General features: G+C 40.8%; 1 protein-coding gene across 3 annotated transcripts in view; it reads right to left on the bottom strand.

The window, feature by feature from the left end:
- Window positions 1–14,095, bottom strand: part of LOC120803621 (helicase ARIP4-like) — an 88,484-nt gene that overhangs the window by 34,121 nt on the left and 40,268 nt on the right. Inside the window, exon 1 of one of the 3 annotated variants that reach the window (XM_040152261.1) lies at window positions 5,468–5,760. The exons of the other annotated variants lie outside the window; for them this stretch is intronic. Coding sequence (XP_040008195.1) covers window positions 5,468–5,501 — 34 coding nt within the window. The 5' untranslated portion in view covers window positions 5,502–5,760. Of the gene's footprint in view, window positions 1–5,467; window positions 5,761–14,095 lie in introns of those variants that run through there. 3 annotated transcript variants of the gene reach the window in all.

Genomic DNA, 14,095 nt, shown 5'->3' with positions numbered 1-14,095 from the left:
ATCCTGCTTACATCCAGATAAACAACACCTATGTTTTTTTGGGTTGTCGGTGAGAACTGGGTGGGCCAAAGCCTCTCTGTAGCGTATGATTTAAAGCTATCTCCCCAGTTCTGCGTCGCCCCTGCGTCTGCGGGGATGATCTGTCACAACAATCAGACAGAGACAGAAGGAGAAAACAAAACCTAAGAAAAAATACTTCTGGAAAAGTGGTCATGGTTTCCTTCCAAACACAGACCAAGATTTAACTGGGTTACATAACTTGCCTCGAGAAAGACAAAAAAAAAAAAATGATCTCAAGACTACTGCAGCGCTCAAGATGACAAAACAGCTCAGACATATAAACACACACACAAACTGACACACACACCTCTCTTATGTAACACACTGCCCTGAATAAGTTATTAAGGTTGCTTTATTAGAGCGAGGCAGGTGAGTTATGAAACCCTCCTGCTGGCTGTGTGTGCGTGTGTGTCTGCGTGTGTGTGATAGAGAGGCAGTGAGAGACAAAGAATGAAGAGAGAAAAAGACGGAGAAGGTAGAAAGACAATGACTGTGTGACAGAGAGAGGGAGCAGTGGAGGGGTGAGGCGAGGTAGAACGGGCCGTTTGTAGGCCAGTGTGTCACTGCTGCTGAAGAGGAGGAAGAGGAGGAGGAGGAGGAGCCCACACACACACACACACACACACACACTCATGTCTGGATGCTGCCGCACATCATCACAGTGCTGGTCATACTATAGCCTGTTACATAAAACCTCGTCGGCAGCATTCAGAACACTGAGTGTACTTTCAGACTCTGAACAACCTCTGAGAAATCTCACCTACGCAAAACCACACCACTAATGGTTACTGGTACTGGCATTTTACTGTGTCTGGCTCTGCTGGTGCATCATCAGATTCATAGTTCGTCATTGCCCTAACTGTTTTCTGACCTCAAATAAGTGTAAAATAAAACTGAAGGGTATAACCTCTCCAACTTAGGCGATGATCGAGTGTTGTGTTATGTACTGCAGTTAGACTGGGTGCTTATGTAATGTAAGGCTAGTCAGAAAAAGCACTGTAACGTTGCAGCATTATGAACAGTGATTCAGTCACTTAGCTTCAGAAAAAAAAATGAACAAACTACATTATAGGTGGCCATGAATATTTTAACTTTAGAGACTGATTCGAAGTAACAAAACGATTTGTAGATTTCACCTCTACTTGCTATGGTCACTTTCTGAGTGACCATGCAAATAAAGCCTGTTCAAACCAGAACCAATGCAGATTTTTTTGGTGTGTTGTTCCTTCAAAAACTGAAACGAGTAGTGGAGAATACACACAGGTAGACGGCATGTGATTCAACTTTGGCAAATCGAGTAACTCACAGAAAGAGCTTTTAGACGGTCGTCTGCACTGGAGAAAAACACAAGCAGCATCATCTCTCTGACCCAGTGAAGAAGCCAAAAGACACAGAAACAGGGAGTTCTCCAAGACAAGGGTAAATATCGTTTCAAACGACAAGCCTTCGAATGACTATAAACAACTACAGTGTGAAAATGGAGTCAAACATGCCGCAGACATTGTAATGCTTCTTTTGAACAGCTAATGTAGCAGATAAAAATATAAGGCTGAGTGATGATATAAACAACCCACGTCATAAGATTTTTGTGACTTTATACGTGTACAGATTAGAAACGTGCATATGTACAGTAAATACTGTGATCCTACACTGTTTTGTTTTGTTTTGTTCTTTTTAAATACGTGCTAGCCCTAAAGCTGAAACATACCTCAGGGGCATTTGGAAAAGGGATATCATGACTGTTTTTTTTCTTTTTCTGTTTTTTTTAAAAATAACTATCAAATTTGAGTGAAAAGTTTCAGTCCTTTTACCTTCTGACAGAAGTCTGCACAAAACATTGTTGAGATTTGGGTGACGTGTGCGCTGGCTCCTCTGCAATCTACGATGACCCAGAACGCGCTTTTTCATGTCAGCCCACAAGTAAGTGGTTGATCAAGGACATTGTCATTCAGCTGTTAATATACATTAGTAAGATGCATGCAATCAAGCATGATTTTGGACACACTACTGCTTTGATGTATTTTTAACATCCTTTCAGAAACTTCTTGTCGATAGAGAACATGTGGCTAGTTGCAAATTTAAGCTTTAAGTAAAGTAATAAACCATCAAGGTAATTGCAGGAAGTCAATTATTATTCACGCTCCTTTGGACTGGTTGTAATCACATAGTATTTGGTTGAAATGGGAAATAATGTGACTTTTTCTGGCTTGACGTGGCCACTGTCCTCATGATGTTCAGTCTCTGATCACAAGACTGTTGAAACACGAAACAGAGCCTCAGTCGTTTAATGATAGAGAGAGAGAAAGGAAGACAGAGACAGCGGGAGTTTATTGATATGGGTTAAAAAAAAAAAACAGAAAAACAACAGTGTTAAGGATGAAAGCCGCATGTAAGGGGAATAAAATCTATAATCTTTAAAACCGAAATTTGAGCGGACTGGGGAACAAATAGAAAGAGAAGAAAAAGAAGCAGAGAGGGGAGGGTGGGGGGACAAAGCGAATGGCTCTGTGCAGCGGCGAGATAAAAAAAAAAACCCACCACCCAACAAAGGGAGGAAATTTACATGGATGCACAACAAAGAAAGCAGCTATACGATCAGAAGAGGCAGAGAGATCAAAAAACCTGCCGTGTTACAAAAACGGCATTAGGGGAGTGGGAAGGAGAGCCATGTGGCCGGTCCAGCAAAGGCTTCATCCTCCATGCTGTGGCATTACGAAAGCCGCCAGACTACACGTGCTCCCAGCGTTTGGCCCGGACCCCGTTGCTGGTCTGAACAGGACAGGTTGTTCCTGCCCGGTGTGCCGAGGCCAATTACAAGTGAACAGAGCGTGTAGTGCAGCGCACAAAAAAGAATTGGTAAAAGAAGCTTCCTTCCTGTTGTCTTGTACCGCCGCCGCTGATGAAATTTGACTTTTTTTCTCTTCACAGTAAGCAGTTTATCGCTGATGGACAGATTGTACTCACAGGTGTGTATGTGTGCAAAAACACACACCTACACACCCATACACAACCTCCACAATAGATACGATGGAGAACAGTGTGTTCTTTTAGCCTTTATCACTATTCAACATGCCAATTTCGCAGGGATGACAGGGCATCTAGTGTCTCTTTTCACAGCGAGCCAAACACTCCCAAATCCCAAAAATGACGTAGACATTAGTTCGCTATAAAGGATCCCTGCGAATGCTTTCCTAAATAAACGCCAACACAGTGAGAGGCAGACGCAGAGGAGCGCAGTGAACTCTAAGCAAAACCAAAACAAAAGATAAAGTCTAAATCCTAGACTGATCAGTTCAGAGATCATCTAGAAGGACCTACTGATCTTATCAGACACATTTTTGTTTGATCTCAATTCAATATTCAGCAGCAGCTATTTTCATCTATAGCCCAGGGATGAATTAACATTCACAGCTTTTGTAACCTTTGGGTTAACAAACACTTTCAAGCTACCATGGTCTCTAATGTCAGACACAAGCGGATATACGGTGAAGAATGTAAACAGTGATAATTTTTTCATTGTTTTGTGTCAGTACTCCACAACATTAGGATTTAAAGTGGCACAGTCGTGGTGAGGTTTAAGTGACTGAAAGCTTTAATTTGAAAGTCATCACATCCACTGTGTGATGTAACAGTACAACAATCCTTAACACTCAGACAACCAAGGGGCTTTTTTGAGGCCAAACTTGGAACGCTCTTAGCTGGCAAAGTCAGTCACCTGACCCCAGTCCAACAGATCTTCTGAAGGCGTGTGTCTGTGAGCTGGAGACATTTCAGCTGACTCTTAGTTTATATTAACTTGTACTTGAGTGTCCCAAGACTATGTAGCATATAAAAAGGCCTACAAACCATGCACTGTTCATCAGATATGGATGTAAACACTCAAATTGAAGTTATATTGCAGCTCATTATTAACTCCATATTCATTGTTACATTTCAGATCCGATGTGTAGAGAAAACACAAGAAATATCACTGTCTGCACTTCTAAAAGGAGACAAAACCTACAGATACACAAAACAGCTTATGGAACCTTCTAAAATTAAGTAGAATTTCTTTGTCTACTGACTGGGTGGTCTAAATTTTGAAGATGCTAAAAGGGTAATCTCAGGAAATATACTTTTTGAATATAGGCCTGTTAATCAGGTCTTAAAAGGCTTGTCTGATGAAAAAGCAAAAAACAGCAACATTTGAAGCAGGGGTTCAACAGAGGGTTAACTGATCTGAAATTAGCTGACATAAAACTTTTACCCTCTCAATGGCACAAATTACTGCACATTAAACTGTTATAGAAATATAATGTTAAAGGATGTCTTTACAGCTTGAAAAATAATAATAAAGTTTATTTCAGTCTTCTTAGTGGTATGTACAGTATGTGATCTCTTTCTGGAGTTTAAGGTTTTACCACCTTTATGTTGGCGAAATAACACAGATGTAAACTGTTTGAATTTTCATCTGTTCCTGCCTTTGCTGAGTAAATACGCACGGAAATGACACCCAAAAAAGCCAAAAACCAAAAATAAAAAAAACTCTTGCTTTACTTTACTTTATCAATCCAGACTAACTGCAGACTGCGGCGGCGCCCTGTCCCTGCCTGCTGCCTCATGCGTTTACCCCCTTAACCCACTGGTCTGATGAACCATATGTTTTCCTGCCTCCACATGCTCACACTTTCAGCATGGCCCGATCCTACCCAGATCCGCCAATCAAGCAGCGGCATTGGTTTAAGTAACCCTAGAAACAACCAATGGGAGGACGGGCCTGAGACGACAACACGAGAGAAAGGCAGCCGGCACACGTGGGAGAGACCGCTGAGTGACGGAGGGGGGACTGACTGATGAGGGAGAAAATGATGAATTGAACAGAGGGAAGAGAGTAAACTGAAAAAAAAAAATCGGAAAAATTAAGAAATAAAGGTGCAAAGAGAGAAAACAGAGAGAAAAGGAGAGAGATAGAAGTGCATGCTTAAGTAGGTATGGATCCAGTGTTACACAACTATGTTAAGTAACGTAACAAGTATCAATCAACTACTGCTGCACATTCTCGACACTTCTGGGATGGTTGTACAACATTTCTGCTCATTAGCTCTGCTTAAATTCTCTTTCCTCACCCCATTCATCTCTTTTCTGGGCTTCAATCCTGCTGCTTTTCTTCAAAGAGGACGCAGCTGGGAAGCACCTCTGAAGCCGAGGAGCAGCGTTTTATTATCTCATCAGATGAGCTACTGAGTATCTGTGCAGCATTTTTTATTCCTGTTCTTAAACGCATCGCCCCATCTCCAACCTTTGTGCAACCCCTTCAATGACATCTCTTTGCTGCCTCCAAATTTTTCCCCCTCTCTCTATTTACCACAAACTTCCTGCCTCCTTTCCTTGAGATCTGGGATTCAACCCTTTGCTAGATGTCACCTACCTGCGAATGACTCCGATTCGTCCAGGAGCAGCATGGTTATCGAACAAAGAGAAGCTGGTCGCCTCTACGTATCTTCTTCCTCTCCCCTCTTATCTTTTGGTCTCTCGCTCCCTGTCAAACTCTCTAAACTGCCTCCTCTTTTTGGGGGAAAAAAAAACTTTAAGAAGAAATAAACAGGAGGTGTATTTCTCCTCCTCTCAGCCTAGTTTTATACTCGGCTGGTCTTTAATCTACTGCCTCAGTGACTGACTGACTCACTGACTACTGGACAACCACTTCGTGTGCTCCTCTAGTCAATAACAGTGTGAATGTGAGGAGGCAGGCAGTAGGGCTGGCAGCTGAAAAACTTACATAACCCTTCATGCTGGAGCTGGGGCCCCCCTGAGGGGGGACTCTGCCTCCCTCATTCCCCAACCCCCCTTCATAAAAAAAAAAAAAAAAAACACTCAGGAATACAGAGCATTTACGGAAGCAGCCACCCACATATTCATGCTGACTGTTTATGTGTTTGTTGGTAAAGAAAAAGTATACTTCAAGCACCTCGACAATGTTTGTCATTTGTTGAGGACACAGAAACACATTAAAGTAAACACACACAACCACATTTGAAATTCTGAATATGCGACTGATCCTCAGTAAACCAGGCAGGATATCACACAAATCATCCATAAATCCATAGATGTTACGTACCTGATCTTTGGGAAACACTTAAAAGACTGTGTTAGGTGCTTTGTAAAGACAAAGGACTTCACACACGTATACAGGGTGAAATACGCAATTTTACACACAAATACTAAATACTACGCACTCATGGATAACTTCTCACTTCGAAATGTATTCGATATTGTTTCATGTGCTTTGTCGGAAAAAGTTTTTACTTCCACACACGAACTCCTGCATAGCCGAAGCCCCGATGACCCAGGCAGACAGCTTGTTTGTGTGTGCGCGCGTGTGTTTGTAGCAGAATAAGGGCACAGAGGAGGAATGTGGTTGCAGAAATCTGTGTCAAGGTCTCTGAAACATCTACAAACTGACTCCAAAAAAACTCTCAAAAGTCAAATGATCCATGATCCACAAAAAAATCCTTGTGTATGTCGGAAAGTAAAAGGTAATCCTTATATACACACATTATGCAAAGGCTGTATTTTAAAGGTAATTCACACTAAACCTTCTCTTGGATCCAGTGTGCCAATCAATGGCTTTAAAAAGCAAAAGATTTACACTGATCAACCATAACATTAAAACCAGTTACCAGTTTTCGCTGAATGGTGTATATCAATGTTGGGTTTTATGTGGGGTTGTTAAAATAAATGCTGTGGAACAAGTACACACATGCTGGTAAGTGGTAACTATACTTCATTTACCGAGATTACAACGTTACTAGAAGGTAATTTGTCTGCTCTCTGTGCTTAATTATTCTAATTTGTTACAGTTTTTCACAGACCTGAGGGAACATTGTTATGAAACACTTCACCCTGGATTAAATGGCTCATTACCACAATACTGGAAGCTACTATTATCTGCAAAAACTCATTCTGAATGAAAGAAGAGATAGAACTAAATTCAGACTTCTTCCGGAAACAGCATAGTCTGTTTCTGCTTGAAAAGTGGACAATTTACCCTCCCACCCAAAACAAAAAGCCAAAATAATTTTAGCCAAATAAATCAACATTAAAGTCCATGTGAATTGAGACAAGGACACTTCTTTTGGGGAGCAAGAAAAACTCCTGCTTCTATTTCATAATATGCCTTATGAAACCTCTGAGCTCTGATCTGACTGAGTGGCCTGGTCAAAGACTTGGCACTGCACCCCATGTAGGTCAGCATGAGAGAACCCTGCTTGTGCATGCATACATACACTGATAAAAAGACATAGAGCAGAGGAGATATCAGGACGAGCAGAGGGATTAGAGGAAACAGACAGACTGATGTGTGGAAACAAAAACTGTCACAGACTGAGCTAGTCAGTCAAAAGAAATTCCTGCTACTCACCCATGTCATGTGGTTTAAAGTTTTTTTTTTTGTCTCCTATTCTGGTGAGAGATCCATGGCTCCTTCTTACACTTTCACTCTTAGAAACTTACTCCAGCTGCTGTCTGTTCGACCTTCGTACCGCTAACACACTTCCTCACTGTCTCGTCTAAACCCAGCGTGTCAATGTGCGTGTGCGAGAATGTGTGTGTGAGGCTCTCAACATCTAGCTCTAGCCTTGTCTCGCAGCTTTACCGGCGCTCCAGCGAGGACAGAAGGCCATTGGGACAATTACAAAACAATGGGTCGCTGAAAGCTGCCCCAGCCCGCCGTGCGTCGGAAACCCCCCACTTGCGCTGCTTTTCCTGTCTACATTCTCCTCCCTCTCTCCCCTTCTCCCCTCCCCCCTGGCCGACTGACACAGGAGCAAGTGTGATGTCAGAGAGCCACGCCCCCTCCAGAGAGGCTGCCTTAGGTAACAGGGGTAATGGGGTTCAACCAGGAAAAGATGGACAGACAAAGAGACAGAAAGAGGAAAGGAGGGCAAGGGAATAGAGAAGAGAAAGAGGACGAGTGCAGGGGATGTTAAACGATCATCTCGATTGTTTTCTGCAGCTACAATCGTGTTGATTTGTTATCACTTAACTAAAATCTTGTGAAAATCATTACTTTTTTGAACTACGAATGGCAATCAAAATGACTGATGATATGCAATGTAAGATTATGATGACAAAGTGGCGAGGAAATGAGGAGGAGGAAAAGAGAAAATGACTTAAAGAGAAAAAAAAGGAAGATTTTTTTAAAAAAATTATGTGAACAAAAACATGATCCCCAATATTAATCGCTATAATTAGTCTAGATGGACTGAGGCACAGCACAATTTTAGCACTCCAGGTCTCTCATATCAAAGTCTTGGCCATCTTAAACTACAGCTGTCTTTCTAAGTAAAAACATATGTACGTTGACACAGGAGGAACAAATTCCACCTTGCAATTACAGATCTAACAAACTAAAAGGGTATTATGTGATTACAAGCCATGCAATAGCCAATTAGGGCATCTCTATGATTGTGCGTATGGGAATGATGCAATCAAAAACGGCAGCGGAAAGAGATGGAGGAAAACTACAGCTAAAGAAAAGAGGGGGAAGAAATCGAGACAATGAAAAGAAAAAACAGGGAGGGCGGAGATGAATAAAGTCATGTGCTGCGACTTTCTGGTCAGCGTACATGTCAGAAAGTTCTCATTTGGCTTCACAGGATGGTATTACACGTTGTAAACGGCAATAAACACGCCATAAACAGCACAATTGCCACACACAATAAATTTCAGCAACTCGGAAATACAAAAACCATCAATGGCGTGTCTTCCAAAGAGAAATGAAAACTTTGGAGTTGACCACGGTGAGAAAAAGTAGCAGAAGATAAAGGAACAAAGGAAGAGAGAACTAACATGACAGAAGTCTGTAAGGAAGAGAGAAACACATGGAAGCTGAGCGGAAGGCAGAGAAAAGAGAAGCGGGAAGCATGTGAGAACGAGAAAGGAAGGATGGAAAGAAGATGGTTGATAAAAGAGAGTAAAAGAAAGAATAGTCTAAGGACAGAAAAGTGGAGCAGATGGAATGATGAAGTCAGTGAGGGTGAAAAACCAAGAAAGAGAGAAAAATCAGTGACAGTGAGGGAAGAGGCTGTTTCAAAACAGTCCTTTGAACCCCAAGACCCTTTTAAACCCATGTTGGTGGTGTGGGATTACACCCCCCCCCCCTCACACACACACACACACACACACACACACACAGAGTGGTGGAAGGTGAGAACCTAGTCTCACATGGCTACATCCACTAAGCCACATTGCTACTGAGCCTGGGGGATGGGCAGTGAGACATGGTGAAGTGGGGGAGGAGAGAGGAGGCGGCGACAGCAGCGATGTGAAGTGGAGTGGACTGCCTGGCAACCTATGAACATGCTCACCCACACACACACACACACACACACACACACACACACACACACACACACACACACACACACACACACACACACACACACACACACATCACAGCTGAAACAATGAATTCAATGAGAGTTAAAAACCAAGAATGAGAGAAAAATCAGTGACAGTGAGGGAAAAAGGTTGTTTCAAAACAATCCTGTGACCCTTTTAAACCCATATTAGTGGTGTGGGATTACATACAAACACACACACAGTAGAGAAAGGTGAGAGCCCAGTCTCACATGGCTCCATACACTAACCCACATTGCTACTGAGCCTGGTGGAGGGGCAGCGGAGTGAGAAAATGGGGGAGGAAAGAGGAGGAGGAAGCGGTGACAGTAGCAATGTGAAGGACTGCCTGGCAACATATGAGCCCGCTCAAACACACACACACACACACATTCACCTTTGCCACACTACCACAGTTCTGGTATCCAACCACGCCTCCTGTGAGGAAGGAAAGCAGCTAGCATTTCACTGTTTACATAACCTAGATTGACCAATGGGGGAGAGGGAGGGGGAGAGAGAGATGGCATTTTGAGTCACAGTATTTTTTTTATTTTAGTGCATTGCTTTGCCAAGGGCTAGAAGAAGAATTTAGATTCTTATTTCAGTTATATAACAAAACTCAGTTTAAAGGTTAAATTCCTTTCCTCAAACATTTTTGTTCTAAAATGTAATTTTAAACATCAAAAGCAAAAGTACTCAAAACGGCCCCTTTCAGAGTGTTTAAATGCTGAATTACTTTTACAGGTGCATCACCAAATAAGAAGTATTTCAATCATGATCAGAGCTGCTTTGAACTTTTTAATATCCTGTTGAAGAGTTTAATTTGACCTCTGACCTCGTCTTGACTTCCTTCTTGTACAATGACCCTCCTCTGTGTTGGGAGATGGGACTCCTGGCAGCAAAGACTCATTTCTTTATCTCCTAACAAGGCAGACTGCTCATCTGGACTGTTATCTATTAGATTATCCATCTGTTATTTTTCAGATTCATCTGTTGATAGTCTTTCAACTACTGTCTGTATATACTGGTTCCACATGTATATACATTTTATAAATTATTCTTATATTATACATATATTCAATATGTAGTTAATTCTGTTTACTGTTCAAATACAATCCTGGACTTTACTGTACAGCTTTTTAATTTTTTTTTAATATCCACCTGACTGACACTAACGTACAGTATATTGTAGTATGGTACTATTGTTTTCCAGTGTATATTCAGCACATACTGTATGTCCAAATCAATTTAGTTTGCCACAGGTGGACAATCAAGTTCTAGACACATCTCAAGGATAATTAAAGCAAACAGGATGCACATGTCCAATGTAAAGAGATTTTAGTCTTTGTTTTTTCATAAATTTGCACAAATTTCTAAAAACATGATTTCACTCTTTCATTATGGATTATTGAGTGTAGATTGATGGGCAAAAGTGGCAGTTTTATCAGTTAACAATAAATCTACAACACAATAAAGTGTGCAAAGAGTGACAGGTCTGAGTACTGTCTGAAGCCACTGTGTATACGTGCTAGCGCTGGTCCCAAAGACTCAAAAGGCAGCTGCAAAAACATGGGAACCCGACTGCGGCTGTACTGGTTTCAATATATGTACAGGGTGTTCCTGAGGAAAAAAAAAAAAAAAACTTAAAAAAAAAGTACCTAAATTGAGCACTTGGCACTTGACATTACCACGTTACTACTGTTTCGGTGAAGTTATAACAAAATAACTGAATGACTAAGCTGAGAATATTGTTGATGTTGCACAGTGTGAGTTGGGATCCAAAAATATGATCCATTCAAACTATAAATACAAATCAAACTTATTTTCATAGTTACAGAAAGCATAGAAAGCTCTGTGTGTGTATGTGTGTGTATGTGTGTCTTTAAAGCTTTAAACAGGAGACGGGGCTCATATGACTGAAACAGTCAGCCATATCAAACTGTGAAACGCCGTGGAAGAAGCTGAAAGTGTGACAGTTCAGAGTGACAGTGGCATGACGAGGCAGTTTTCATCTTCAGCTAAAGCGATTTAATGAGTTTAACCATGACTAAAACCCTGACCTGACCTCAGTCACAGCCATTTTTGTAGTCTGAAAAAAAAATCAAAGAGTGCAATTAAAGGAGACACAGCAGCTCTGGTTCCACGTTTACCAAGATGTCTTTTAAACCAAGACAACATAAATCCTACAAGTTTAATTAATTTTGAGTCATGTAAGCATACTTTCGGAGCTGTTCTGGAGCTACTATGTTAAAACGTCCATCTTTTTTCTGAGCTCCTCAACGACTTCACATCCATGTTGGCTTAAAAAAAAAATCTGTGGTTCAAAATTAATCTGCTGATGAAGATCATGTGATATGATCAAAAGCTCCGGAACACCTACTAAATGCACCTTGTGCTGGACTTGAACCTCAGCATGAATTATATGGTATGGATGCTGTGCCTCGTTAATACCTAGAACATAAAAAGCCAACTGGTGCTGAACTCACTACCATTTTCTTTGTTTTTTGGGCCTTCACAACTTCCCTTAAAAAGGTGAAGAATCTTGCTCTGCTATTTTGTTAAGTAACTGGTACCCTTTACAATACATACTACAATTTCAACAACTGACCTCGCTGTGTTTATCGACAATGTACACGTGAATATAATAATGTTAAGCATTGTTCAGGCAGCTTGAATGGCAGCCATACCACTGACAGATTTATTTCAGACACATTTTTTTAGTTACCACTGACTGGAGAAATGGCATGACTAGCACATTTTGGATTGTTTTTTTTTTTTTTTTTTTTTTTACTTAATAGATAATTACATCAGAATCCTTAGATCTATTGAGAGCTGGGACATTGTAGAGTAAATAAACCCATAATAAGTCTTGTGGGCCCACACTGCTTCAGCCCTTGCCTGAACATTAAATTTACCTCTGCACAGATGGTTTGTTAAATATCCTTACCCTTATCCATTGGTCTCACATGGCAACACGACATGAAAGCCTCCTTTGTAAGCGACAGACGTTCAAGTTTCAGGTTCACATTAAGTAACTGATGCAGCACGGAGCCATTACACAGGATTTACATGTGGAATTTTGTTAATTTTAAGACTTTTGACATAAGTGGATCAAAAAATAAAAATGTAATTCACTGTTCTGTTGCCTTATGTTGTTAGATTAAAATATCCTGAACTAGTGTGTTACTACTTTCAGCACATGCTGTAAATCCTTTCAAGGATGTGAATTTAGAAAAAAAAGTTAGTTAGCCCTTTTTTTAAATATGTCTTTTAAACTGCTTGATTATTAAATATTTTCATATGGACACCTAATCTTTTTTAAATTTGGAGATCTCTGTCTGAAGATTAACTCTTCACATTTTAGGAAAACCAAGTGATGGAGATCAGTGCTGATGCAGCTTCAGATATAAAAGGATTTCACAAGGATTGTGTTGCATAAAAACATGAGCATGAGCAGAAAATATCAAAAATTGACACAATTTCACAAAACAAGAGGTTGAAAGTCACTGGAAAGACCTTAAATTTGTTCTGAGTCTAGACTCAGACAGAAAAGATATCAAATATGTTTAATATGAACTGATGCGTCTTTGGGTTAAAGGGGATTCTCCACTACTGAGTATAAATAAACCCATGTCAGTGCCATCAATATGACTTCACAGTAGGAGTAATGAAAACGTGAAAATGAGTTCATGTGATGACGGCTCTGAGTCTACGGCTAACACAAGAATCAGAACAAAGATGGCAGGTGGTTTTGCTGATGAATTATTCTACCTCATCATCACTTTGATAATGAACCAGAGTGTTACCTGATCTGAAGTCTGCTCACACACAAAACCTCATCTGTTACTCACTCACTCCCACACACACACACACACACACACACACACACACACACACACACACACACACACACAAACACACACACACAGACACGCATTTGCGCGAACAGTGGGATCTGGCAGCACGGTGTATCAGTATGTAAACCAGCGGGTGTTACTGAATCATCTCCTACTTCACTTTGTGCAGCCCTTAATCAGGTCTTTCACACACGATTTATGAAATGTCTTTTGATTGTTTTTCTTTTGGTCTTCCAAACTTAAGAGAATTTGATATGACAAATTTTACTTTGAACTACTTACTCTTAAAATCTAAAACTTTATTTGATTATTAGACTGTTCAGATTATTCAGATTATTCTGTAATGCCTCCTGTGTCTACCTTGTCTCCTGGAAATGATTTTCAGATACTACTAAACCCAATGAAGTTGTGGTGGCAATGTAATCGCTGGCTGGCTTATGTTCAGAGGCAACATATTTTATATTTTCTCTACACTTGGATACGTGTGTACTTTTGGCAGGCATACTGGACCTTCATCGTCATGGTAACAATAACGGTTAGCGTTGGGGAATGGTCATGGTTTGGTTAGGTTTAGGCACCAAAGCTACTTGGTTATGTTTATGAAAAGATCATAGTTTGGGTCGAAATAAGTACTTCATTAAAGTTAGAGTACGTATATATAATAACAACGCTGTTAAGGGTGTGGAACAGTTATGGATAAAGTAAACAATGCTGTCGTTTCACAATGGAAACGAACAGTGGTGTTCTGTGTGAAAGGCCTCTGTTTGGCGACCCATCCGTCCACGCCAGCCCTCCTCATT

This window comes from Xiphias gladius, chromosome 18, assembly GCF_016859285.1.
Source record: "Xiphias gladius isolate SHS-SW01 ecotype Sanya breed wild chromosome 18, ASM1685928v1, whole genome shotgun sequence".
Taxonomy (NCBI): domain Eukaryota; kingdom Metazoa; phylum Chordata; class Actinopteri; order Istiophoriformes; family Xiphiidae; genus Xiphias; species Xiphias gladius.
This window is presented reverse-complemented; position numbering and strand designations above follow the sequence as displayed.